The sequence below is a fragment of the Nannobrachium achirus genome (assembly GCF_963921795.1).
Source record: "Nannobrachium achirus genome assembly, chromosome: 6".
In the NCBI taxonomy this organism is placed as follows: Eukaryota; Metazoa; Chordata; class Actinopteri; order Myctophiformes; family Myctophidae; genus Nannobrachium; species Nannobrachium achirus.
The window spans coordinates 51,950,079-51,976,291 of NC_137815.1; the positions used below are offsets into that span (position 1 = coordinate 51,950,079).

General features: G+C 45.8%; 1 protein-coding gene across 1 annotated transcript in view; it reads right to left on the reverse strand.

The window, feature by feature from the left end:
- Window positions 1-897: 897 nt before the first annotated feature.
- The window catches only part of cacna1sa (calcium channel, voltage-dependent, L type, alpha 1S subunit, a), a gene marked incomplete at both ends in the record, with an annotated part of 52,486 nt that continues 27,170 nt past the window's right edge, over window positions 898-26,213 (reverse strand). Inside the window, 18 exons of the mRNA XM_080728275.1 lie at window positions 898-1,134; window positions 4,309-4,465; window positions 4,927-5,066; window positions 5,664-5,789; window positions 6,101-6,228; window positions 6,746-6,847; window positions 7,055-7,157; window positions 7,440-7,536; window positions 8,752-8,879; window positions 9,562-9,721; window positions 10,132-10,223; window positions 11,445-11,510; window positions 12,087-12,212; window positions 12,931-12,957; window positions 13,670-13,717; window positions 17,120-17,203; window positions 25,001-25,111; window positions 25,450-25,608. Of these exons, the coding sequence (XP_080584401.1) occupies window positions 898-1,134; window positions 4,309-4,465; window positions 4,927-5,066; window positions 5,664-5,789; window positions 6,101-6,228; window positions 6,746-6,847; window positions 7,055-7,157; window positions 7,440-7,536; window positions 8,752-8,879; window positions 9,562-9,721; window positions 10,132-10,223; window positions 11,445-11,510; window positions 12,087-12,212; window positions 12,931-12,957; window positions 13,670-13,717; window positions 17,120-17,203; window positions 25,001-25,111; window positions 25,450-25,608 (2,091 nt within the window). The remainder of the gene's footprint in view (window positions 1,135-4,308; window positions 4,466-4,926; window positions 5,067-5,663; window positions 5,790-6,100; window positions 6,229-6,745; window positions 6,848-7,054; window positions 7,158-7,439; window positions 7,537-8,751; window positions 8,880-9,561; window positions 9,722-10,131; window positions 10,224-11,444; window positions 11,511-12,086; window positions 12,213-12,930; window positions 12,958-13,669; window positions 13,718-17,119; window positions 17,204-25,000; window positions 25,112-25,449; window positions 25,609-26,213) is intronic.

Genomic DNA, 26,213 nt, shown 5'->3' on the forward strand with positions numbered 1-26,213 from the left:
TCTGTCCCATATAGCGCCACCATCAGGCCGATTTTTTCAAACACATTTTTGGACACTGCTCCTACAAATTTTGCCCTAAAATCACGCAAATCGGTACACACTTGCTCTACGCTCATGTCATCAACATGGATCTCTCTCATTTAGCGCCACCTTCAGGCCGAATTTTAATAACACATTTTTGGACACTACTCCTACAGATTCTGCCCTAAAATCACGCAAATCGCTACACAGTTTGTCTACACTCATGTCATCAACATGGATCTGTCCCATATAGCCGCACCATCAGGCTGATTTTTTCAAACACATTTTTGGACACTACTCCTACACATTTTCGCCTAAAATCACGCTGCGACCTGACGGTCGCTTATCTCCCGATTAGGGAGTCTTACTGGTATACTGTATGCGTTCTCTCTCCTGATTGGATGAAATTGGTATCCCGACCTGAACAAACATATTTTCAGTTTATTAAAGAGCTGGAGAATGGGGGACACCCGTGTTACTGAACAACCACGCAATGATTAGAATATAGAACAATTTTACATTTTTAATTTATTTTAACAAAACAATTCAGCATATTGTGTGACACTACAGTGTAAAATAATACAGATTGGTGTCTCAGAGATTAAAATGGTATCAAATGGGGTTCTGTGGTCTAATTCGTATCAAAATGTAAAAGGTTGACAATCACTGCTCCAAAGTCGATAGGAAAAAAAAGAAAGAAAAGAAACCGTGGAACCAAAAGGCCCATGAAAATATAAATACATACAAATAAATCAACCTCTTAATCCAATTCTACAGGCATCCAGTCAGGACTGTCCATTTCTTTTAATTTAGTTTTTGCGGCTGTCCAAATGATGTCAGCGTGACATGTGACACCGGCTGGCGTGAAGCAGTGCATCATGGGACGGTATGAGGGTGGGGTCTGTTTGGATCGCGTGGGGGGGGTTGGGGTTGGCGCAGGTTGTGTGGGTGCGTCCCTGTGGTGCGATGATGGGACCCATCCTCTTTGCCCTCCCCGTGCTGAGGAATCATCTCCATGGCGACCGTCTCCACGTGGGGGGGGGGCGGGCTGACGTCAGGTGCCTCGCTCAGCTCCATCCCGGCGAGCTCCGCCAGACCGCCATTTATGAGTGCCTGTTGTGGTAATAGAACAGTCATTGTGGTGTTGATTAACTGTAAGTACTTTATTAGGAGTTTGCATAGGAAAAGGTACAGTTTCATGACGGTACAGTTCACTGGTACAAGGTCTACTAAAAGGAGATCCTAGAAAAGACTAAGTTTATTTCCACAGGAAACCATTTAAGTATCTCATATAACATTGAATGACAGACGAATAGAACACAGTACTATGCAGTAGATATAGTCGGTATAAAAAATAAATAAATAAATAAATAAATAAACAGTAAGTCTATACAAACAGTACAGTAAGTATATACAAAGAAGGGGCAGGGGAGGGTAGGGCTGGGCTATTCTCAATTCTAAATTGAGTAGCTTGCCACCAGTGTTAATTTCAAGTTTAATCTGCAACACAATTTTATACAATATAAAGTGTGGGGTCCCTGCTTCATTTCTCTCTCAGCTAAGGGGTCCTTAAAGGGGAAGACCACCCATTTTCAATATTGAAATATGTCATTAATATACCTTAGAGGAGTTGTGTGGGAAAAAAAAAAAGTTCCCCTGGAGGATTGATTTTGGGGTTTGTATACACCAACACGGAGCTAGAAAGGAACGCCCATAAACGTCACATCCGCTTTGAGCGTGGGGGAAAACAAACCGCCTTTCCCCAGTGACTTAATACAGCGTAAACAGTACACTATCGTTTTAATCACGTTCAGAGCGATTTTTTTGGACGATAAAACACTCGACAGCCAAGAAAAATCCATCAGAAGGACTTCTGGAACGCAATCGTTCACTCGCCGTCGTAAAGTTCACTTATTATTAAGATAACAAGCCTATTATGGATGACTGATTGATTGATTGAACGCACCGCTGTGCAGCACGGAGCTACTGTACCTCGCCACCTCGTCTAAACTACTACTCCTGCCTCATCAAAACCTCTGGAATAAAACGGGACCCAATTTTACTCTTTATACGTTGACCACATATTCAGTCTACTACACCAAATCTATTTTTGCCAATCTATGCCGTGCCAAAAATCAACAAGCTCGCACATAGGTTGGACACCGGTTATCTTCTCCCTGGCATATAGGATATAGAAGTCGGAGTTCAAGTGGTTTGTAATCAGAGTCAGATTAATATAGCCTATTCCCCGCAAATTACACAAGCACTGACTGAGATGGAGATCTGTCGTTTCTGTAGGCTATCCAAGTTACACAACCATGAGATGAGATCGGAGATCTGTTTTTCTCTCCATCTACTCTACTCCCTGTGTTACAAAAAAAACATGTTTGCACATGCAGTGTTCATTTCAATCCTGGTAGAGACACTAATATTAATATGAGATATGATCAATTAAACGTGCCACAATATAAATCCAACAGCCAGGCCCATTAGTCGTCAATAGATTTGAAACGTGAATATGGTCTAAATCCATTCCCATTGCCTAATACACTTACAATGGCATCCTCCTCCTGTGTCCTTCCCGTACGTGTTCCATGAACATCATTGCTGAATTAATGGCCTTTGTTTTTTGATATTGTGATTAGTGTAATTGATCATGTTCATGAAAATGTGAAAGTGTGTCTCTTACCAGGTGATTAAATCAGTCAGATAACCATGGCATTGATCCGACCAGTCCTATAAGGACAACAATTAATCCCGATGCTATTGCAGATAGTTTTTTGTCCAGGCATTTGCAGTAAGGAATCAATGTAATTAAGTGGTTTATAATCAGACTCAGATTATCCCCCGTGCATGTGTCAGAGTTCCCTCTATGCTACAAAACCTGTTTACATTATGTCTTTAATGACCTGGTAGAGACACAATTACAATATATGATCAATTAAACTTACTCTAATATCAAAAAACAACAGTCGTTAAGTCGTCAATGTTGTTTATAGAACACATCGTAGTGAGTTCAAGTAGGATAGAGACCTGATCTTTGAATATATGGCAGGATCGACGCCAGTTTAAAAGTATTTTCTGCAGGTTTGAAACTATTTAGGATAGGATTGTGTTGTGTTGCGTTGTGTCAGTGTGTAAATCCTTGCATGATAACAAGCTGTTAATGGCTGTAGACAATTGGAATTCATTTAATGTGCTCTATAACCATCATTGAATAATTGTGCTTTTCGTTTTTTGATATGATAGGTTTAATTTATCATGTAGAAAATGTAACAGTGTCTAATACCAGACGGATAGTCTAGATAACCCATGGTCTTTGATGATGCGACCAGTCCTTAATAATATCAGACAATATTTAATCCCAATGCTGTTTAATTTTAAATGCATCGTTTTTTGTCCATTGGCAACCAAGGAATCAATGTAAGACATTGCAATTAATTAAAACATCGCTATACTATTAAAAAATCGGATTTGAAAAACACAGAAAACCCCATTCTACTAATGGGGGTTGTTAAATATTTCCCCCACGCTTGACTCCGCCCCCAGCTATGACGCGCTGATGACAAAGCTCCGTGTTGGTGTATTGTAAAGTACAATGTGTGATGTCATCAAGTTGTACTTTACAATACAAACCCCAAAATCAATCCTCCAGTTCTAGGCAACACAGAAGAGGGGGAACTTTTTTTTTAATTTCCACACAACTCCTCTAAGGTATATTAATGACATAGTTCAATATTGAAAATGGGTGGTCTTCCCCTTTAACCTGAAAGACCCAAAACATTGTCCTCTCGCTATATTTTTGTGTTTTCACTGTTTGTTTTGGTAGATGGGATGTTGTTGGGCTACTAGGGTGGATCAGGGTGTAACAAAGAGTTTCCTACCGTAGCTCTCAGTGTGTTTGGTTTTCAACATTCTCAAAGGAGCAGGTTTTAACTTAGTACTTGTGGAACTACTTCTCCACAGTAGGGGAGGCTCATGTAGGCATTGTTGCATTGCTCATTGCACACTGGCATCCGGGCAGAAATTTTTCAGGAGCACACGCACGCACATGCATCGATTAAAAACAACCCTAGTTCACACCTCACCTCAACAACGTTTACAAAAGCTGTAGTGTCACACCTTCGCAAATGAACATAGGAACAAGCCTGGATGCACATCAATGGTCCCCGTAGTGAAGGTGTTAAGCAACGTGGTGTGTGTGGTGTCATTAAAATGGCGTCGCACCAAAGATAAAATCACCAATGCTATTATGCAACACTGCTCAATCAAAAAACATTCACTCACGTCCTGGATGTATGTGTCAGCTGCCCCCTGGCACTGTCCCTGGGTCTGTTCCTGTTCCTGGCTCTGTCCCTGGGTCTGTTCCTGTTCCTGGGTCTGGGTGTGTAGCTGTCCTTCTATGCTGACAGGATGCTGGTCATCCGGTAATGCATAGGCAGTGCTGCAATGGCAACAAATGAGAAACATGTACTGACAATCTGGTTTCTGTACATCGTCTCTGTCATACCGAAACCTCATTATGTCCAAAACTGTTGCTTTTCACGGTTCAAAAATTCTGAAATGGCGAAAGTAGCAGATCTGCAAGCTCGGAACTTCAAGCTTGTGGATCTGCTACTTTTGAAACTTTCAAGTAGGGCGTAAAGGCCCATTCCCACTGGTAAGATACAAATAAAAAAATATCTGTCACAGATATTTTTTATCTGTATCTTACCATCCAAGATATTTTTTTTTATCTGTTTATCTGGCCCAGTAGGAATGGGCCTTTAATTCATGAAAAAGAAAAAAACAAACACCAAAAGTTAAAACATGGAGCCAGCCCACCACCCCTCATAAATAATATACTAATAATAATATAATAATATATTGTATTTGCTTCGTAAACAAAAGGTGCACAGTGGAGACCTGTGTGTTGTGATCATGTTGTTGTTGTTGTGGCTGTCATTCCTCTGCAGGGGGCGCAGGTGGGCAGCTCCCGCAGATCCGTTCAGTTCATTCTCCATGGTGAAGGGCTCCACGTGGTTCCCAAACAATCCACCCTGCCTCTAGAGGGCGGCAGAGACACCATGTTACTACCATAGATATAAAAAGCTAGATCATAGAGTTATAATGCTAGATACCTCATCTGTCGCTGCAGTTCATTGGACCAACGTGCAACAACTGGAGGCCGGACGTCCGGAAAAAGCTGCCAGTCAAAGTGACTACTGGCCAATCACAGCACGTCTTTTCCAGGACTTATCGATTCAATTCTACAGAGCTTTATTGGCATGCCCTCATCCAATTCCGATGTTAAGACTTTATCTTAACTCTCTACTACTGATCAAATACAAAGTAATGTAAAAAGAGTCTGGAGATTGAAAGTTAATTTAATGATACAGCACATTCTTGGCACATGTTGATGTTCTAAGCCTTAGTTCTAGCGATTACTTTATTTTGATTAAACAATTAGACAATTCATTGGACAATATGTGGTCCTTCTGTAATTAATTGCATCAACTGTGAAATGTAATTAGCTTATGATTAAAAAAATAGAAAAAGTCGATCAACAAACGTGAACCTAGGAAAATAGATTTCCAGTGGTCAGGGATTTTACTCCTGGTTAAATACATAAATTCATAAATGCGTGCAGTTTAGCTCATCACCCTGTAGATGGCGTCCTCGTTGGCCTCCTCCATGCCTCTGTCCATCTCCTCCTCATTCATCAGGTCTCCAGAGATGGCTCTGTGAAGCATGTCTACCGCCTCCTCTTCTATGTTCCTTAAACCAGCCTAGTGGAGATAAGACAATCAATCTATCAATCAAACAGTTGTGTTCACGTAGATAGACACCCGACAAAGCCTGATGCACCACGGTGGATTCAAACCCACCTGGTGGTAGGCAGCGACTTCACGTTGCCACCATGCACCACCCGAGCGACGCGTTTGAAACACTTTAACATAAATCTTGTATTTTCCCTGACAGAAAATATTTTCAGATGGGGGTCCGCAGCCAAATTACATTTGATTTTTGAGGTCCTTGACATGAACAAGTTTGAGAGCCACCGCGCTCTAACTGTACAGTAGTCGGGGGGGGGACCCACCTGGATCTCGTTGGTGGCGCTCTTCTTCGTTGGTCTGCCATAGTATTCCTCCTGTCTCTTCTTCAGCTTCCGGAAGTAATCCTGGATCAGGAAGGTCGCATAGAACTTCCCCACCGTGACCTCATCGTCTGAACACACACGCACAGTCGCACACGCACACGTATGACGCACACGCACATGCACACACAGGACAGCAATTTTATGAATGCCATTTTAATTTTTTGACCGTAAACCCAAATCGAAATATAGTGGATCTACAAGCTCACAACGAGTCGCACTACGACGCGTGCTCAACTCCAGTGCAACACAAAGTAGTATAATTAAACATCATTCTAAATCTAACCCTTAAACCTACCCTATATCTAATCCTAATCCTAACCCCAACCAGAAAAACGTTCCTAATTCTAAACCTAACGGGAAAAAGAAAATGAAACCGTAAAACAACTATTTCTTGTGAAGAAAAAACACAATCTACTGACCGATGACCCTATCATCAAATGATTGGCTTCAAGGCTCCATGGGGTGTGTAACTGATTGAAAATAAGTAATTGTTTGGGTGAACTACTCCTTTAAGGTCCATTTTACATTAAGTGAATTGTAAGCTCACATTCTATTGGATATGAAGTGCATGGATTGTAAGCTCACCCCCTATCGGTGGGATGACCTGGTCCAATAGCTTCATGCTGGTTCGTTTCCAGATCTTCTTGATGATGGCCCGCAGCTCCTCATTGGCCTGTTCAAAATTGCCTGACAAATACAGAGGGTGGATTTAGTCAGACATGAGCAATATGAACTAAATGAAATTAAATCTGAATTACAACGAAATAGAATTTCATACTGTACTGACTTTCCCCATCATAGGCTACATAAAGAAAAGTAACTTTAACTATTTGAATTCCTGGCTGAATCTAAAATCAATTAACTGTGACACATTATGCACACGCACTCACACACCTTCAGTTTTGATCTTCAGAGCAGTCCTGACGAGAGCGAACAGGGTGGCATTGAAGGTGACAGTTCCATCACTGTTTAGTGGCATGTTCATAGAAACCAACCTCTGTGTACACACACACACACACACGCACGCACGCGCACACGCACACGCACGCACACGCACGCACGCACGCACGCACGCACGCACACACACACCACACACACACACACACACACACACACACACACACACACACACACACACACACACACACACACACACACGCGCGCACACACACACACACACACACACACACACACACACACACACATTCCAATTTCATTCCATTTCAAAGCCACATATTGTAATTATCACTCCACTTTGAGAAGCACTGGTCCAGCTCACCTTGCACGCAATGCGATGTGGGCAGAATTTACCAAAACCCAGTGGAGGAGGAATTCTTCGCAGTAGTGTCACCACATCCAGATGCTTAATACGCCCCCTGTAGGATGCAAAGAGAAAAACACATTTCTTCTTCCAAACTTGTTTAACCAGCTACATTCATATTGAAGTTATTATTTTACCAGTAAGGCTCCCTAATCGGGAGATAAGCGACCGTAGGTCACTTATCTCCACAAATAGGGCAAAAATGTGTTTTGCCAAAATCTTCCTGATCCATGTTGATGACATGAGTGTAGACATACTGTGTAGTGATTTTCGTGATTTTAGGGCAAAATCTGTAGGAGCAGTGTCCAAAAATGTGTTTTTAAAAATCGGCCTGGAGGTGGCGCTATATGGGACAGATTCATGTTGATGGGATGAGTGTAGACATACTGTGTACCGATTTGCGTGATTTTAGGGCGAAAATTGTAGGAGCAGTGTCCAAAAATGTGTTTTGCAAGAATCGGCCTCATGGTGGCGCTAGAAGAGGGCCATGTGAGAAATGAGGGGTGGGGTCTCCGCGCCGGCAAGGCGGACGAATAGGTACCGGCCCCGGCTGTCCCGGTCGCTCCTAGCCGGAGTTACGGCATTTTATGTGAGCTGCAGTGTAGGGGGTCCTCCACTGGGGGCGCCACCACTTTTGCATCCGTTCTGGAGCACCAGGAGTCGGCGGTCCCCGGGAATTCCCCGTGCGCAGCCCCGTTGGGGTGGTCATTTGGTCATGTTTGCGCATTTGGTCATTTTTTACATCTGGGGGTCCCCCAGGGACCTGGAGCTCCGGGGGTCCTTGGAGGTTGTAGTTTGGCAGCCAAGGAACGTGTGTGCAAAATTTGGCATGGATCGGGGCAACGGTTGCGGAGATATAAGCAGGGAAAAAGTGTGACGTGTGAGGTGTGACAGACAGACTGACAGACAGACGGAGGGACGGACGGACGGACGGACGGAGTTACTTACACTTTGTGGTGGTTTTGATAGTAAAGTGCGACCTACGGTCGCAACCAGTTACATCGTAAACAGTAGCTAGACAAATTCACCCCATGTTCTTTTCTGAAAACGGCCCTCACATCTATTTTGCACCGCAGATCCTTCTATCCAGATCTGTACTGCGTTATATCGGTCAAAGATTTGGAGGACCCCCTGTAGTAACTCTGAGGACCCCCTAGAGGTCCCGGACGCCCTGTTGAAGACCCCTTGCTCTAGGCGGTTCTCATCCGGTGCAGGCTGATGCACAGTGACTCACGTAGCTTCGGGGTCGTACTGATGCACAGTGACTCACGTAGCTTCGGGGTCGTACTCCGCCCAGATCTTCTTGAACTCGTCCAGGTGCTGGGGGCCCAGGATGGACCAATCACGAGTCAGGTAGTCAAAGTTGTCCATGATGACGGCCACAAACAGGTTGATGATCTGATGGAGACATGGAGTCATTTAGATGGAAGGACAGATTCAAACCCTTTCACGCCAAGAACTCCTGAATATCTGAACTGAAATGCAAATGTGTACATAGTAGGGCATTCACGAATAGTGATTTTTAGTATTCGAATTAGTCGACCTCAAAGTATTCGAATAGTCGAATATTCGACAGAACTGGCCAAACTGTCAAATATTAAGTAAGCAAGAGGCGAACATTGTGTAAATAGCTACATGTAGATCTGCTATTTTCACAATATTTATCTGCAGAACCGAGTCACATTAAATGTAATACGTACAATTCTAAGTGCTTGTCAGGGTGGGGGTCCCCAGTTCAAATATGTTTATTTTGGGGGTCACAGCCTTAAAAACGTTTGAGAAGCCCTGGTATAGAGTATTAACAAATTCATCCACCAGGGGCATTAACAACTCATTCTTATGACTTCCTAGTTCCTATCTAGCCAAGCTTTATAAACTATATATTTTTTAAAGAGAAAACAATAAAAAAATAAAAATATGCGAATGTTCGACTTCGGTGAACAACGTCGAATAGTGACTTTGATATTCGAATATTCGAATATTTGGTGAATGCCCTAGTACATAGAAATATTTATCATTACATGTATTATTATTATAAATTATTATTATGTGTGCATGCGTGCATGTGTGTTATGTGTACCAGGAAGGCACAGAGCATGTAGAAGCTCAAAAAGTAGATGATGGCAAAGTTGGCGCCGCAGGTGAACTCCTCGCCAGGCAAGTAGTCTGACTTGGGGTCACATCTCTTCCCGTACATACAGGCCAACATCACCTCATGCCACGCCTCCCCCGTTGCACACCTGGCCAGAGGAAACAACCAGAACAATAAAACACCTGGCCAGAGGAAACACCAGAACAATAAAACACCTGGCCAGAGGAAGCAACAATATAACAATAATTAACACCTGACCAGGAAGTAATAGAACAATAATAAACTCCTGACCAGGAAGTAATAGTACAATAATTAACACCTGACCAGGAAGCAACAGGGACAATAATAAACACCTACCTAGGAACAAAAACAACAATAAAAAAGTGCTAGAACACTTAACTACTTGAACCTATAATATCTGGGGTGAACATTCCCAGGAAGGTAGATATTATCTTCTAATGAAGTGTGCGGGAGTTGTAACAGAATACAGGAGACATCCTGTAACAACCCTTCAAATACTACAATAATGTGAGTAGTGCAGTCATGTTGGCCAGTCACCTGAACAGCAGCAGCACAGCTTGTGGGAACGTCTGGAAGTTGTTGTTCCTGTTGATGTAGGTCCCATCTACCTTAGCTATTTTACCAAAGATCTGTAGAGGGTATATGTTAACATACTGTATGTTAAAGGAGTAGTTCACCCCCAAAATGACTTTTTTTTCCCTTCTATCAATTACTCACCCCATGGAGACACAGAGTCTCTTCATATTAGTGGCTTAGGAAGCAAAATAAATAAATAAAGAAATCATGAATTCAGCTCTCCATGGGGTGAGTAAGCCTAATCGATAGAAATGAAAAATCATTTTGGGGGTGAACTATTACCACACATTAACATCTGTAGACAACATAATTATATGTTAACACGATGACTGCCAGGGGCCACAAGGTGCCGCTAGAGTGCCAGCCATTCCTCCATAAGGCTTCATAGTAACATCCGGTTAACCACGAAGAAGTGGCTTGTGTTTTTTCTGCAAACAGTGTTATGAACGTGAAATGGAGGCCGAGAGCTAACAGTTAGCTATCGGCTATTTATTTTTTTAGAAGCCTGATCGGAGGCTATTTAGCCGCAAAAAAAAACCTTTCCGATGCACTAGGAACACAGTTCAGAGAAAATGAGCTCTAAAGATGTGACTATGTATTGGATTAGGCGGCGCGTTTCGGCAGCGTTACCCGATTACGGGCTGGTGGAAAGAGAGCTCGGTAGGCGGCTTGGATCAAGATTTAGACCGGGGCTTCGTTGAGGCCTCCGATTATTTAATTCATTTTATTAAAGAAACCGAAATTGTTTGGTTTTTGTACCTCAGATACGTCTTGCAAAAATAGTGTTTTTGGGGGGGCTCTAAACTTTATTCTAAACCATTTTCAATGGAATAAATCTAAATGTAGCATGGCTTGTTGGAAAGCGATGGACGAGCCAGGACCACCCACGTCGCTACTAGCAGCTCAGGGTAAGTAAAATAGCAAAAAAAAAAATTGTATTGGATTGAAAAAAAGAACCGAAATTGTTCGGTTTTATCACTAAAAGAGTTAATGTAGGTTCCATCTAGCAGAGGTATTTTACACACCAAAGTGTTCGTTTCAACTTCACTGCGGCTGTTCATGTTCAGCTACCATTGCGTCTGTGAGATTTGTGCCCGCATTTCCTACCGTCCAAGAATAGTAGGTAGGTAGGTGACAGTTGGTTTCACACATCGATCTAAACTTAACAAGTCAGCATGATTACGCTTGTGGGTGAACTCCCACCGGCAAAATCATAAATCGGCGCCCCTATTGGTGTGTGTGCGCGTGTGGGCGTGCGTGTGCGTATACAGTACCTGCATGCCAACAACAGCATAGATGAAGAACAGCATCAGGATGAGCAGAGCTACGTATGGAAGAGCCTGAAGACACAACAACACAACATCACTACACAACACTGTGGGTGTCATTGTCACATCAGCAGTAGATACTGTAGACAGCATTGACCTGGAAGGCCTTAGGGTTATGACGATCAAAACAAATAGAACACCAAGACACTCCAAGTGGCTTTTAACCCATTCAGACGTGGAACCACTTTAACCATTATTTTTTGCTTTAACTATTACCGAGTGCCGCGCTGCAAGCATTTTTTTTTTATCTTGAAACTATGTGTATATCTTTGAATATATCTTTTTAAAAGCGAGCATTTGTAAATATTTGCTTCTGGGGGGTCCCTGCCTGATACATAATATTTTGAGATGGGGGTCTTCGGTCAAATACATATAATTCTAGGCGTCCTTGACATGAAAAGATTTGAGAACCACTGCCATAGAAACATGCGTTTTTCAAAAACCTTAGAAGGATTTAGAAGACGTTTATAGAATCAGGTCTAAAAATATTCAAAGACTTTCACAAATGTTCACGATGAAATCGTGATGACGGAGCTTCCGAAACAATTGAGCAACTTCGGCAGTGGCTGGACAGCGGTGGCCTCTGACCTGGAAGGACTTGATGAAGGTCCACAGCAGGTTCCTGATGCCCTCGGAGCGGTTGAGCAGCTTGACCAGCCTCATGACACGGAACAGCCTGAAGAACGTGATGGACACGCTCATGTTCTCCTCAGACTGACCACCAAACACAACACAAGCAATGTTTAATATTTAGCATGGAAATACTGTTTTGAAATGTAAAAAAAAGAAAGAAAAAAAAATGGATAGGCGTCATAGAGTTAGGCTTCTTGCTACTCTTTTGCGAACAATCAGCCTACTGTTATTGTATTGGAATTATTATTTCCAGTATTATTATTGTGCAATATTATTGTGCATTATTTTGTGTTTTTCTTTTGTTTTTAATGCTTTTAATGCATTTTCATTAGTGTAGTTTCCCTAGCGCCGCCTTACTCTTATACCTAAACATATCAGCCATATTTTTAAAACTATTAAAATAATGGCAAAGAAAAAGTTTAGAAAAAGTTTCAGAGTTAAACCATTTTACAGGATTTTACAGTACGTCATCATGCTATGGACAGTCGAGGCAAGGATATAAAAGAGGCAGAACAAAGTATCACTGAGTTCTATGTTGTACACGACTACGATTAATTAATATTACATTTTATGTCATTTCAAATGCACTTTCAAGATATTTTTTTAACTTGAACTTAAATACAAATACATTGGACATACAATAAATACAATATAATTTAATACAATATACTGCGGTAATTAAAAGAGGTTGTGTATGTAAACATGCATGTTTGGAATTGGAACAACAGCAATATCACTGCCGAATGTATTATCTAACATTACCCTAGTAAAAAGAAGGACAACAAATCTTGAAACTTACTGCAATCATTTCCATGGGATCCACTTCCTGTAATAATAAAATGGATATTTTTAATGATAAATATATAGTTTTTTTGGCAATTAGATTACAGGTGTTAGAACTATAGGTTATACTGTAAAAGGAGTAATAGGATTAAACCTTATTTAGGCCAAAAAAAAATGCCCACATCAAATGGCATTATTGGCGGGAACAGCATGCTCCTTTTCAATTGGTAGATAGGTGATTTTACCAGAGGTCATGAGGAGCTGACTTAGGCAAAAATCATAATCTTCCTCAAAAGGCCATTAGTTTAAGGTGACACTGTGGTAAAAAAAATGACCGCTCTACAAGATCACATTCTACAACAGTCGTTCTCAAACTGTGGGCCACGAGGATATTGCAATCGGGACCCCCCGTTCATTCGCAAAACACTCATGATTTTATATAATAATAATATAATATTTATATATTAAAAAAAAGTATACTATGTTAGTTCTATTGATCCAAGGTAGGAGGACACAATCGTTTGCTTGGCCATTCAACTACACTGAACATGCAATTGATCAGAAAGGTTGACCGCGAAGGCTTTCATGATTTTCAAGGGGGCCCTGGTCCAGAAAAGGTTGAGAACTACTGGTATATCTACAAATCTTAGAATTTTAGAAGAGGGCTGAAGTGGGCAAGTGGCCAAGGATGACAAACATGCAAAATCTGAGCAAACCGTCATTCAGTTGCACTACAGAAGCAGGCGAATAGTTACAGCGCATCCTTGCAGACAGTAGAGGCCGCCAGAGGACTCCAACGCCGCCTGTAAGATAGGATACAAGAGAGGTAGGTAAAGGAAGTGAGGTCAGACAGGAGGTGACATCACAGACGTGAGGCGAGGGGAGGGGACATGGACATAGAATGGTAGACGCCTCCCCCGGCTTTGGGGTGTCTGTAAAAAAGGTAAGGCAATTTTTTCTAATTCTGAAGCACACTTCCGTGCTTCACATAAACGTAAGTTCGCTAGGCCAATCAGAGGCAGGTGGGGTGGATATTTTCATAACCCAGGGTGCGTTCGGATATAGGAACTGAGGCCCTCTGGTAGTTTGTTTATTCGAACGCATCCTAGAGTCTGACAAGTCCCGGAAAAGACACGCTATGATTGGCCAGTGGTCACTTTGAGTGGCAGCGTGCCTTCTGCACTTCCGCCTATTCTTTTTTACAGGTTGCTCCAATTAACTGCAGCGGTGAATGAGGTATCTAGCTTTTTATATCTCTGGGAGGGGAGGCCAGCCATGATGATGATGTAGCGCCACACGGGATTGAGGATGTTTATATGGCGGCCATTTTGCTTTTAGATCCACTCGCGGAGGAAAATCGCGCCTGCAAATGTACGATTTGCATTTGGGAGCCACAATGCTGACATGACTATTTCAAGTTCAAAATGTTCATCCTGTAAATGCTCACCATAAAATCACAAAATGTCCCACAAAAAGTGATGAAGGGATGAAGGGTTCAAGATGGATGGTGGGATATTTGAATTACTTTCTGCCCAGAGTATTTCATCTGATATTAAAAGTGGCAATATGTGTCAGCATAAAGAGGTTCATCAAGTCGTGAGCTGAGTTATCACACAGGCAGAAAATAACCAAAGATACATGGCATGGTGTAAGGGCTGGACAATACATTCATATGAGACTGGATATAGTCATTTCACGATAAGATACATCTTGTCACAATATTGATTTATTCTTTACTCTTTGATTTTTGCATGTATCGCCCAGCCCTACATGGTTCCTGAGGTGTGGCAGGTGGGTGGAGCAGCCAGCAGGGTGCGGTGGTGCTGTGGTATAGCCTAGCTTGTGGGTATGCTGTGCGGATGTCAAGACGATAACCTGCGCGCGTCAAACACTTTCAAAAAGTCCTCCTCCCCTTTCATTGTTCCCTTTCTGACTCACTATTCCACTTGCCCACACGTGTCGTTATTTCTAACTTTAAAGATCGGCTGAAATGAAAAATATGTTTTTCACGCTTTTACAGTACAGACCTTTTTTTCCAGAGAGCTTCTATGCAGCTGCGGTGTCGGCACACAGCCGCATGACACCGCAGTTATGGTCGTCACTCTGAGAAATCGGTCTATATACGGTACTCTATAATATGATCATAATGGGGACATAGTTAAAAATAGTTGCCCCAAAACATTGTGCAAAAAAGTCTAGTTATTTACTTCCTGTCAAACAAAAAAAGTACTGACCAATTTCAACCAATAATATGATGCAACTGTCAATAACTTTTTAAGCTAGATACAATAATGCTGTGCTACTCTGTTGAATGTCAACAGACATTGCAGAGAAAGAGAATTAAGAGAATTCAGCTGGTCTTCAGCTGAATTCAGCTGGTCTTCACATTCTCATTTATCTTGTGGAAAGTCACCTCCAGCCAGCAGTGACAGTGAGCAGGGAAGGCTGTGGCTATGGCTTATAGGAAGAGAGGGAGGACGTCTTTTTGAGGTACTGGACGACAGTCTCTTCCACAGGACAGACATCGTTGTTGTCGGGCAGAAACCTTGTATCTTCTAGCTAACCGTTTTGATGTTTTCCACATATTAATTGCCTATACTTCATCATACAAGAGTATCGCACAGAAGTAAGCTTTGACTAATAACTATACATTAGGTCCGTTGGAACACAGGTTCTTGTTTTCACATTTCCTTAAAAGTAACAGGTTTGGACGTACAAGGTTTCCACCCGACAGTGACGGTGCACAGCAGAGGTTCAGGCTGAAGGGCGGGTGGTGTAGCAGCAGCAGCAGCAGCAGTGGATCAGGTGGGTGGGGGTATTTTCTCATCATACTGACCGTGTTGTCCTGGCTGCCACCTGCTGGAGCCAGCAGGGAACCTTGGCTGGTATGTTTCTACGCGGGTGCGTATCGTATAAATGAAGGCGCAGCAGGTGTAAAAATGAAAACAGTTTTTGTTAAAAGGACCACCTCACCTGTTTTCAACCCCCTCCACATGTGATTGGTCCTTAATCAATCTCGTTACACGATGGCGCCATTTCTGTCTGCTCACTCTGCGTCTCATTGGTCGGCTGGTGGTCAGTTCAGAAACCTACCCTACCAGTGACATCATCGATCGGGGATTCCAAGCTAATATAAACTGCAGGCTTTCTATTCCAAGAATGTTAGCTTGCTGAAATAATTTAGAAGCCATTGTTCTAGCATAAATAGAATATGTAAGGGGGAAAAAAAGTTTGCAATCTTTTTTTAAATGACCAAATCTGCCAGTGCCTACCGATGCTGTTAGGGTACGGTCACACCGAAGTTTAAGTCTATGAGGGTGGATTATGCCAATGTTTTTCAAAGTGCATGACTGCACGTTGCCACTCCATTCCCATTGATAAGCATTGGCAGAATTTGCCCTCATTGGTAGAATTAAACTTCGGTGTGCGCGGTGATAGGCGAGGTGTCTGAACTGGCCACAGCCCTCCTCTGAGACACAGGCCAGGTAGATAAAAATGGTGCCACATAATAATGAGCATTCGTGAGGACTAATTATTATGAAGATAGGTTGAAAATGGGAGAAGTGCTCCTTTAATGTCTTCTTCACTCCGCACTCCGCTCATCCCCAAAGCATTCATTTTGAATTGAACGAGTACAATCTGATCTTCAGACTAGCAATCACTGAAAAAAAGGTTTGACGCATGCAGCCCTCTCTGCTTGCCAGTTCACTTTTACTGTACTTTAAGTTTGCGCTGTCTGACATTATGGTTCCTTACTCTGGGCTGCCACCGAACCATCTGTTTCAAAGAGTCACGCCCTCACAAGTTGCAAGCAGTGATATCAACAGTGGTAAGTACATTTACTTGAGGAGGCTACTGACTTTTTTTGGTAACTTGACAGATACTTGACAGATACTTTTGACGTCACACATTTCAAGGAAAAGACGTGAAAATGCAGTTTGAAAAAATTACTGTAAGTACTCTAAAGTACTTAAACTCAAGTACACATTTGACTGAGCAGCTTTCACACAGTGAGTAAAAACTGACCAGGAGTATCTATACTTTGACACAAGCTGGAGTTGAGTACTAAATTGTCAACCACAGAGAGAAACACCCCGAACATTCAAACATAACAAAAGACAGGCAGGCCTTCGGCTCATTTTGTTTATGACCATTAAATCACAATACACTGACATGAGATGATGAGGTGCCGACAGGGTACTTACATTAACCTCGCTGAGCGTCACATCCACCACGCTGCCGATGACAATGACAAAGTCAAAGACATTCCACGGATCTCCAAAGTAGCCCTGTAGTAACACAGGACAGGTGTTATTGTGTAGTGGTGTTCATTTGTGTCTATGCTGATCCAGACAGGACTGATCTCAAACAAATCATTTTGATTCAAACAGAACTGCTGTTTACTGTCAATATTCCAGGATGACCTCCCACTTGGGTAATGACGCCCCCTGGCGATCATTCAGAGAAACTACTTCAGCTCCCGTACTAACGTAGGTAGGAAGGGCCTGTCACTCAAACCGGAGTGACCCGCCTCCAGGCTATATAAGCCCCCGGAGGCGGAAGTAACATCCTCTTTTCACTCTCTGCGATATCACATTCAGATAAGTTGAAACTCAGCCTTGTATTATTATTCTTCGCGCATTAGCCTAAAGCGGTGGCATTAGGAGTCGCCCACTGGCGAGTGTTGAATTAACCCGTACTTAAGAATACTTATTCTTGTTCCGTCCTAAATCGACGGTTATTTCCTTTTATAACAAAGGATTATTACTGCTTGTTCAGGCCTCCGCCGAAGCAAGCGTGGCATAGCATTAGCCGTTAGCTTGTTAGCTCGTCTGCTATTGTTAACGTTAGCTACACTGCTCACCGCTTGTTCAGGCCCTGCCCGAATCAAGCGTGGCCTAGCCTTAGCCGTTAGCTTGTTAGCTCGTCTGCTTCTGGTTAACTCTATCTACAGTGCTTCGCCATGGATCCTCTGGCCTTCCTGCCGAGGCAATGTCCAGGCTGTCCAGGACTCATCGACGGACAGGATCTTCACCATCTCTGTGTCGGCTGCATGGGCGTTGCACACGCCTTCTCTGCACTGAGTCCTCAGGGGAGAGCAGGACCTTTCTGTGACTGCTGCGTGGCCTACGACCACGATGTACTGATACACCGGTTCTTCCTAGCCAGGGCAGGCCTCGGGGCCTGCGCTCCACCAGGTGGGTCCACTGCTCTCAACCCCACAGCCCAGTCTTTCCTTCCCCAGGCGGCCCGCACCGTTGGTCAAGGTGCGGCGCTGCCTTCCGGAGATCCGCTTGACAACCAGCGCGCCATTCCAAGTCAAGATGGCGCCGTGCTACATGAGACACCGCCTGCCGCGCAACCGACCGCAGCTAGCTCCACTGTCACTGGAGCTGGCGGGTCTGGTGAAGTCGCCGCTAAGAAGGCGACCAAGAAGGCTAACACCCAGACGAAATCTCCGGTAGCCTTTTCCCCTTCGGGCGCGGTGCCCAAAAAGAAACGCTTGGATGTGACCGTCGGGGACGTCCCCCTCGACGTGAGCATCACCAAAACAGTCCAGACCTTCAGGCGAGAGTCGGACCTGAGCTCCGGTCAGAGCGAGGGTTCTGGTTCTGAATACTCTGGATACACGGCCGAGGAGGAGGAGGACTCCGTCGAGGACGAGGGTTCTCGACTCACGGTCACTGTGAAAGGTAATGCCCCTGCGGCTCCAGCACGTCAACTGGACGCCGCAGGGAGCTCCCAGGCCTCCTCAGGCACCACTGCCCCTCCACCCGCCAGTCAAGCGAGTGAAGCGGGAGCAGAGGACGTCGATTCTGCAGCAGAAATGCTGGATCATCTCACAGTCTACATGAGAGCTCTGGCCAGAGTTGGAGAGGAGTTGCCACCTCCTCTCCCCTCTGAAGAGGCAGAGGATGATGATGAAATGCCCGGGCAGGAGCCTTCGGTTCCCGCCCCGTATGTCCTCTCCAGGCTGCCGCTGGTGAAAGGTTTCACCAAGGCCCTCCATTCCTCATGGAAGACACATAAAGACCCCAGGAAGCTGCCTTTTTCTGTGCTGGATTTGGTGGGCGGTGCGGAGGCAGGCATGTCCACCTGCCCTAACCTGGACCACCTGTTGGCACAATCTTTTCTGAGTTCCGTCAGACCCCAGTACAAAGATGTAGGCACGGCTAAAAACGGGCCGTTTGTTGGCCCCGTCGGCACCAACCCGCCGGGGTTCACTGTCCTGGAGGACAAGCTGCAGTCGGACAGGGCTCGTAACGCCTACCGGTCCGCTGCTCTGGCCGCTAAGGACCTAAATCTGATCCAGCTCTTGCTCGCTTCCACCAAGGACCTGGTCAAAGGTCTGCCCACGGGGGAGCACACAGCTGAACTGAACACTCTATTTGACATCATGCTGAAGGTCAATTGGCATGCGGTTAAGTGGATGGGCAGGTCCATGGACTACAACCTCCAGTCTGAGAGAGCCCGCTGGCTCGACTATGTCGACCTCGAGCCTAAGAGGGACGTGGGCGAGAAGCCTCTAGGTCCTCGCGGGGAGATGTACAAGTCTCTCATAAACATGGAGAACAGTCCCACCACCCTCATGGGTGGGGGCTTGGAGCTGCTGCAGGGTAGAGTTACCTTCTTCAAGGCGGCTAAGGACATCGTCGAGTCCACCACAGTGCCACAGGATGAACCGCAGCAAGCTAGGAGGACGTCCCGCTCCTCCCGCGCCAAGGAAAGGGGCCGCTCTGCTTCTTTTAAGAAGCACTCGTCTTCCTCCAGGGGAGCCTCTGCAGCCAGGGCGCCTGACAGGCCCCGCACCAAGGCTGTGGTTCCCGAGCGCGCTCAGCCGCGCCGCCCGTCCAAGGATGGCAGGCAGCAGTCTTCATACCGCGGTGGCCGCGGTAGGGGACAGCGCAAATGACACTCTGAAGAGGGGAATTGTGCTGGGGCGGGGGTCCGAGGTGTCTCTCGGTCCCCCTCCCCCCAAACGAGGGCGTTTTTCGGTACCCCGTGTCGGGGAAATGAAAATGTTAATTTTGATGCCTCCTGTGTCGGCAATAAACATGTTGAAAGAACAAAGTCTGTCTCTGTCCAACTCTCTCGCACTAGCACAGACGACCCCATCGTGCATGCCTCCTGTAGTAATGATGAAGTCCTGTCAGGACTCGATAATCAATCACAGGTTTTATCAGAAACCAGTAATGTTAATGTCAAACAATTATGTGGTTCCTCAAGCGCGCGAGTGGGATATCCCTCGCGTCGACAATATGAATCCTTTATGCATGCCTCCTGTAAGAATGATGGAGTCCCGTCAGGACTCTTTAATCAGTCAGAGGTTTTATCAACAACCAGTAATGTTAACGTCAAACAATTATATGGTTCCTCATGCGCGCGAGTGGATTTTCCCTCGCGTGAGCGATGCTATGAATTTAACCTTGAGTCAGAAATTCTGTCGGCCTACTATGAGCCCGGGTCAAGGGACAAGCATAAAGGCCTTAGAGCAGGTATTAAACGTAAAAGTTCCTCTCCTGTCAGGGGAGAATGCTTTAGTTGTGGGCGAGTCTGTTTATCAGTCGAATCGCTTTGCTCTTCCTGTCGCTCTATCGAGCCAAAACCGAACGCTTCCGGTTTCACCGGATACGGATTCGCTAGCTCCCCGCTTCCGGTCCGGCCGCAAAAGAGCTCCGCTAGTCAAGCGGTACAATCGGAAGGTGTTCCCACCTTGCGGCCTATTGAACCCCTGCGCTCCGCATCCGGGTGTTCCGGATACGGATACGCAGGTTCCCCACTTCCGGTCCCGCCGCAAAATAGCTCCGCTAGTCAAGCGGTACAACCAGAAGGTGTTTCCGCCATGCGGCCTATTGAACCCTTGCGCTCCGCTTCCGGTCGTTCCGGATACGGATACGCAGGTTCCCCACTTCCGGTCCGGCCGCCAAAAAGCTCCGCCGTCACGGAAGCACAGTGGTGGGGTTTCTCTCGCTCAAAACACGCTAGCACGCTGTGCGCGCCAGTGGAAGTTATGCAACCCGAGCCATTGGGTATTTCGAACGATAACCAGGGGTTACAGGTTACAGTTCGCAGACATACCCCCGCTTTCGAGCAGGGTTATTCATACCAGAGCACGTGGTTTAAAAGCAAGTCTTTTGAGAGAAGAGATCAGCTCATTGCTAAGCAAGGGTGCTATAGTGGAGCTGGACAGGACCCAATCCCGCATGGGATTTTGGAGCCGTTATTTCCTGGTGCCCAAAAAGGGGGGGGGGCTACGTCCCATCCTGGACCTAAAGGCACTAAACGTGTACCTGAAGAAGTACGTTTTCAGGATGCTAACAGTACCCACCATGTTACGGTCGGTCAGGCAAGGGGATTTCCACTGTTCAGTGGATCTGAAGGATGCTTATCAGCACGTCCAGATTTATCCCCCACACAGGAAATTCCTTCGGTTCGCCTTCGAGGGTCGCCTGTACGAGTATACAGTACTCCCTTTCGGTCTGTCACTGAGCCCGAGGGTTTTCGTGAAAGTGACCGAAGCAGCCATCGCCCCGCTGAGACGGCAGGGCGTCAGGTTGGCGACGTACATCGACGATTGGATGATTTCAGCGAGCTCCGCCCACGAAGTGGCGCGTCACACACAAGTGGTTTTGGCTCACCTGAAGGCCTTAGGTTTCATAGTCAACCACGGCAAGAGCATGCTGACTCCAGCAAGTCGTCTTACATTCATTGGGGTCCTTCTGGACTCATCCGACATGTCGGCCCGTCTCTCAGAGGAGAGGGTGGACAGGTTTCGGGAATGTCTCGACTCCTTTCAAGTGGGCCAGGAGGTCACTTACAGGAGTTGCATGGTACTGACAGGAATGATGGCTTCCGCAGTACATCTGTTGCGTTTGGGCAGGTTTCATATGAGACCTTTTCAAAGATGGATGTTATCCCTCGGGATCCCGCCCTCCTTGAAGTACAAGAAGGTTACGGTTTCCCCTTCCTGCGCGATCGCCCTGTCTCCGTGGCTGGTGGAGGGGTTCCTCACCAGCGGAGTCTCGATTGGCGAGGTGGTTTCCCACAAGTCGATCACGACAGACGCCAGTCTCAGTGGATGGGGAGCCACTTTCGAGGGGCGCACAGCGCAGGGGCTTTGGCCTCTGGAGATGAGGGGTCGTCACATCAACTATTTGGAGTTGATGGCTATACTCCTGGCGCTCAAGCATTTCGAGCCTTGGATTTTGCATTGTCACGTCCTGGTCAGGACAGACAATACGACGGCCATGTTTTATGTCAACAAACAGGGGGGCCTGTCGTCGTTGCCACTGGACCGTCTGGCTCGAGAATTGACGGTTTGGTGCTTGTCGCGCCTCAAGTCGATCAGGGCCTCACACGTCCCAGGTCTCCTCAACAGCGGAGCAGATCTCCTGTCCAGGGGAGGTCCTCGCTACGAGGATTGGTCTCTCCACCCCAGGGTGGTGAGCCAGATTTTTCGCAAATTTGGTCAGCCAGTGGCGGACCTGTTTGCGTCAGCGGAGAATACGAAGTGTCCGTTGTTCTTCGCGGTGAAGGGCAGTCCTCCCTTGGGGTTGGACGCCTTAGCGCACACGTGGCCGAGAGGTCTACTGTACGCGTTTCCCCCCTTCGACTTAATCCGACCCACTCTGGAGAGAGTCAGGAGGTTCGGTCTGGAGATGCTCCTGGTGGCTCCCTACAAGGGCACGTGGAGATCGGCGATCGCCCCTCTCCTTTGCGAACCGGGTTGGCAGCTGCCTCAGTGCAGGGACCTGTTGAGTCAGGCCAGGGGGGAGATCTTCCACCAAGGCCTGCAGGTCCTAGACCTGTGGGTTTGGCACGTGAAAGGTTAAACCTGCTGGCAGCCGGTTTTTCTTCTGAAGTGGTTGATACCATTCAGAGTGCTAAGGCGCCCTCTACGAGGGCGTCTTATGATGGAAGGTGGAATGCCTTTGAGGACTGGTGCGAGTCGCGTGTTCCACCTGTGGTGGCTCATGTGGCGTCAGCCCAGGAAATTCTGGAATTTATGCAGAACCGCTTGAGAAGTGGTCTAGCATTTTCTACCCTTAGGGGGTATTTGGCGGCTATTAATGCCTGTCACCTGGGGGTGGCGGGCAAGGCACCTTCTAAAGTCCCGGAGGTCATCAAGTTCATGCAAGGAGTTGAACGTTTGAGGCCGGTGACTAGGTCTTTGTTCCCAGTTTGGGATCTGCAGGTGGTTCTAGGGGGCCTATGTCGGGCTCCCTTTGAGCCGCTTGTAGGGATGCCTTTGAAACTTTTGAGTTTCAAGACGGCTCTTTTGCTGGCTTTGGCCACGGCTAAAAGAGTTGGTGACCTGCAAGCTCTCTCGGTGTCTGCGGAGTGCATGCAGTTTATGAACAATGATCTCAAGGTGTTGCTCAAGCCTCATCTTAAGTTTGTTCCTAAGAACATGGTGGTTCCTAAGGAGCCTGTTGTTCTTCTGGCTTTTCATCCTCCTCCGTTTGTCTCGGTGGAGGATGAACGGCTGAATTGCCTTTGTCCTGTCAGGGCATTGAAGGCCTACTGTGACAGGACTGCTGGTTCTAGAGCTTCTTCTCAGCTCTTTGTAGAAATGGGCAATGTTCTTGTCAGAAAGCCGGTGTCTAGACCCACTCTTTCGAGGTGGATTGTGGATGCTATTAGGCTGGCTTACTCTAGTGCGGGTGTGGAAGTGCCGGCGGCACTTAAAGCCCATAGCACTAGAGGTGTGGCTACTTCGTGGGCACTGGCAAAGGGAGTCTCCGTTCAGGAGATTTGTGTTTCGGCGAATTGGTCTTCGCCTTCTACCTTTGCAGCCTACTATCACCTGGATATCGAATCCTCTTCGCTAGCGCATTCGGTTCTGGGTGCAGTTGCCTCCTCTACGTCATAGAGGAGTCGGATCTTCCCCTCCCACAGGTGGGCATGTAGCCACCTGGGGTATTTTGGGGGGGACCCTGTGTTTTCCTTATATAGTGTGTCTTACTTATAAGGCGGACTTGTCCTTTTCATTTAGTTGAATGAGGCGGACTTCGGTCTGTCAGGGTCTCTCCTTATTTTCTCATGCCTTCACACCCAGGTCCGGTGGGCCTGGGACCTTCTGGGTGATGGGTCACGCCCGTTTGGGCTGTGCTCACCCGTATGAGGGGTGTGTGGGGGTATGAGAGTAGGTTGTGGCTTAGAGGGGAGTTTAAGAATCCCAAGTGGGAGGTCATCCTGGAATATTGACAGTAAACGGTAGGTTCCGTACGGAACCATTGTTTACTTAGATATGGAAGGATGACCTCCCACGTAATGCCCCTCTGTTTCACTGAATGTGGCAGAGAGTGGTATTAAGAGGATGTTACTTCCGCCTCCGGGGGCTTATATAGCCTGGAGGCGGGTCACTCCGGTTTGAGTGACAGGCCCTTCCTACCTACGTTAGTACGGGAGCTGAAGTAGTTTCTCTGAATGATCGCCAGGGGGCGTCATTACCCAAGTGGGAGGTCATCCTTCCATATCTAAGTAAACAATGGTTCCGTACGGAACCTACCGTTGTGCAGTGGTGCAGTGGTGCAATACTCTCATTCTTTACTTAAAGGGCTATTTCACTTTAAAAAAAACGTTTGGTCATTTTAGCGTCTAATCAGGCTTTTGGGAACACCCCAGACAGTTTTTAAGTGGCTTGATTCAATATTTAGATAGGCTATATATTAATTTTATCAGACATGCCCCCTTCCTATTAAAACCCATTGTAACTTCAAACTATTTTAACCATGATAGATTCATCAAAAACACACGTTCTTGGTTCTGGTGACGCATGCTGTCCTCCTAATACGTGAGCTGGCCGTGTTTTTTCAATTTATTTTTCCTTTTCCGTTTTCATTCTCAATAAATGAAAAAAGTAATTGAAAAAACACAGCCAGCTCAGGTATTAGGAGAACAGTGTGAGTCACCAGAAAGTTCCGGAATTAAAAATGTACTTGGAGTATAAGCACAAAAGTAGAAAGTGTTATGCAGAATGTCCCATTTCACAAGTTCGCAAATGTATATATTTTTTTTAAATAGCAGATCTACAAGCTTAACTCCTAACTCGGTTATTTTGACAGCCCCTAATTGTGACCCACCCTGGCTTTGAAGGCCATCATTTTGAGCAGCATCTCCACGGTGAAGAGCACGGTGAAGATGATGTTCAGCATGTCAGAGAGCTGGGTGACGTGGTCCGACTGGTTACAATGCTGCACACAAGAGCACATACAACTAGCCACGTAAACACAAACATAGAATGTGGAAAGACAGTGTACAGTAGTGCCTCAATAAACTAGCAGGTAAACCAACAACCTAGCATCAATAATAATAATGTGTAATGTTTGTATAAAATACAAAAAATAGATTGAAAAGTAGCAAAAACATGAGAACAAATTTAAGGTATGTCTGCATGGTCATTAGCTCAGTGGTTCTCAACCTGTGTGCTGGGTCCCACTGGTGAGCCACGAGAGTATTGCAGTTGGGCCCCCAAATAAGATTTTGTGATGATATAATTATGTGGTATTGTGGATTTGAGGTGGTATAGTACCTGCATTCCCAGACACATGGTGTTCAGCATGATGAGAAGGAACATGAGGTACTCAAAGTAGCAGGAAGTGACGATGTACCACACCTGGTACTGGTACGGGTTCTTAGGAATGTAGCAGCGCAGTGGCCGTGCCTTCAGAGCATACTGCACACACTGGCGCTGAAAGGGTTACGTAAACTTTGTTTAATAGAAGAAATAAAAACAGACATATCATAAGAGAAACATCTACAGTACGGAGGAACAATTAGGAACATATGAGCTTGGCTGCACCGTGGGCCTTGAATTCTCTACATGGGATGAGGAGGGTGTGGAAATCAGACATAACATGGGAGAATTAAGACCTCAAGAGGAGGATGTTTGTACTGTAGCTAGTAGTCAGTAGGCCTACTGCTGTATGGAGGCTGAGACATGGACCCTCACATAGGAGTCAGTACTGTTTTATGGGGCTGAGACATGGACCCTCACAGTGGAGTCAGTACTGTTTTTTGGGGCTGAGACATGGACCCTCACAGTGGAGTCAGTACTGCTGTATGGGGCTGATACATGGACCATCACAGTGGAGTCAGTACTGTTTTATGGGGCTGAGACATGGACCCTCACAGTGGAGTCAGTACTGCTGTATGGGGCTGAGACATGGACCCTCACAGTGGAGTCAGTACTGTTTTATGGGGCTGAGACATGGACCCTCACAGTGGAGTCAGTACTGCTGTATGGGGCTGAGACATGGACCCTCACAGTGGAGTCAGCACTGCTGTATGGGGCTG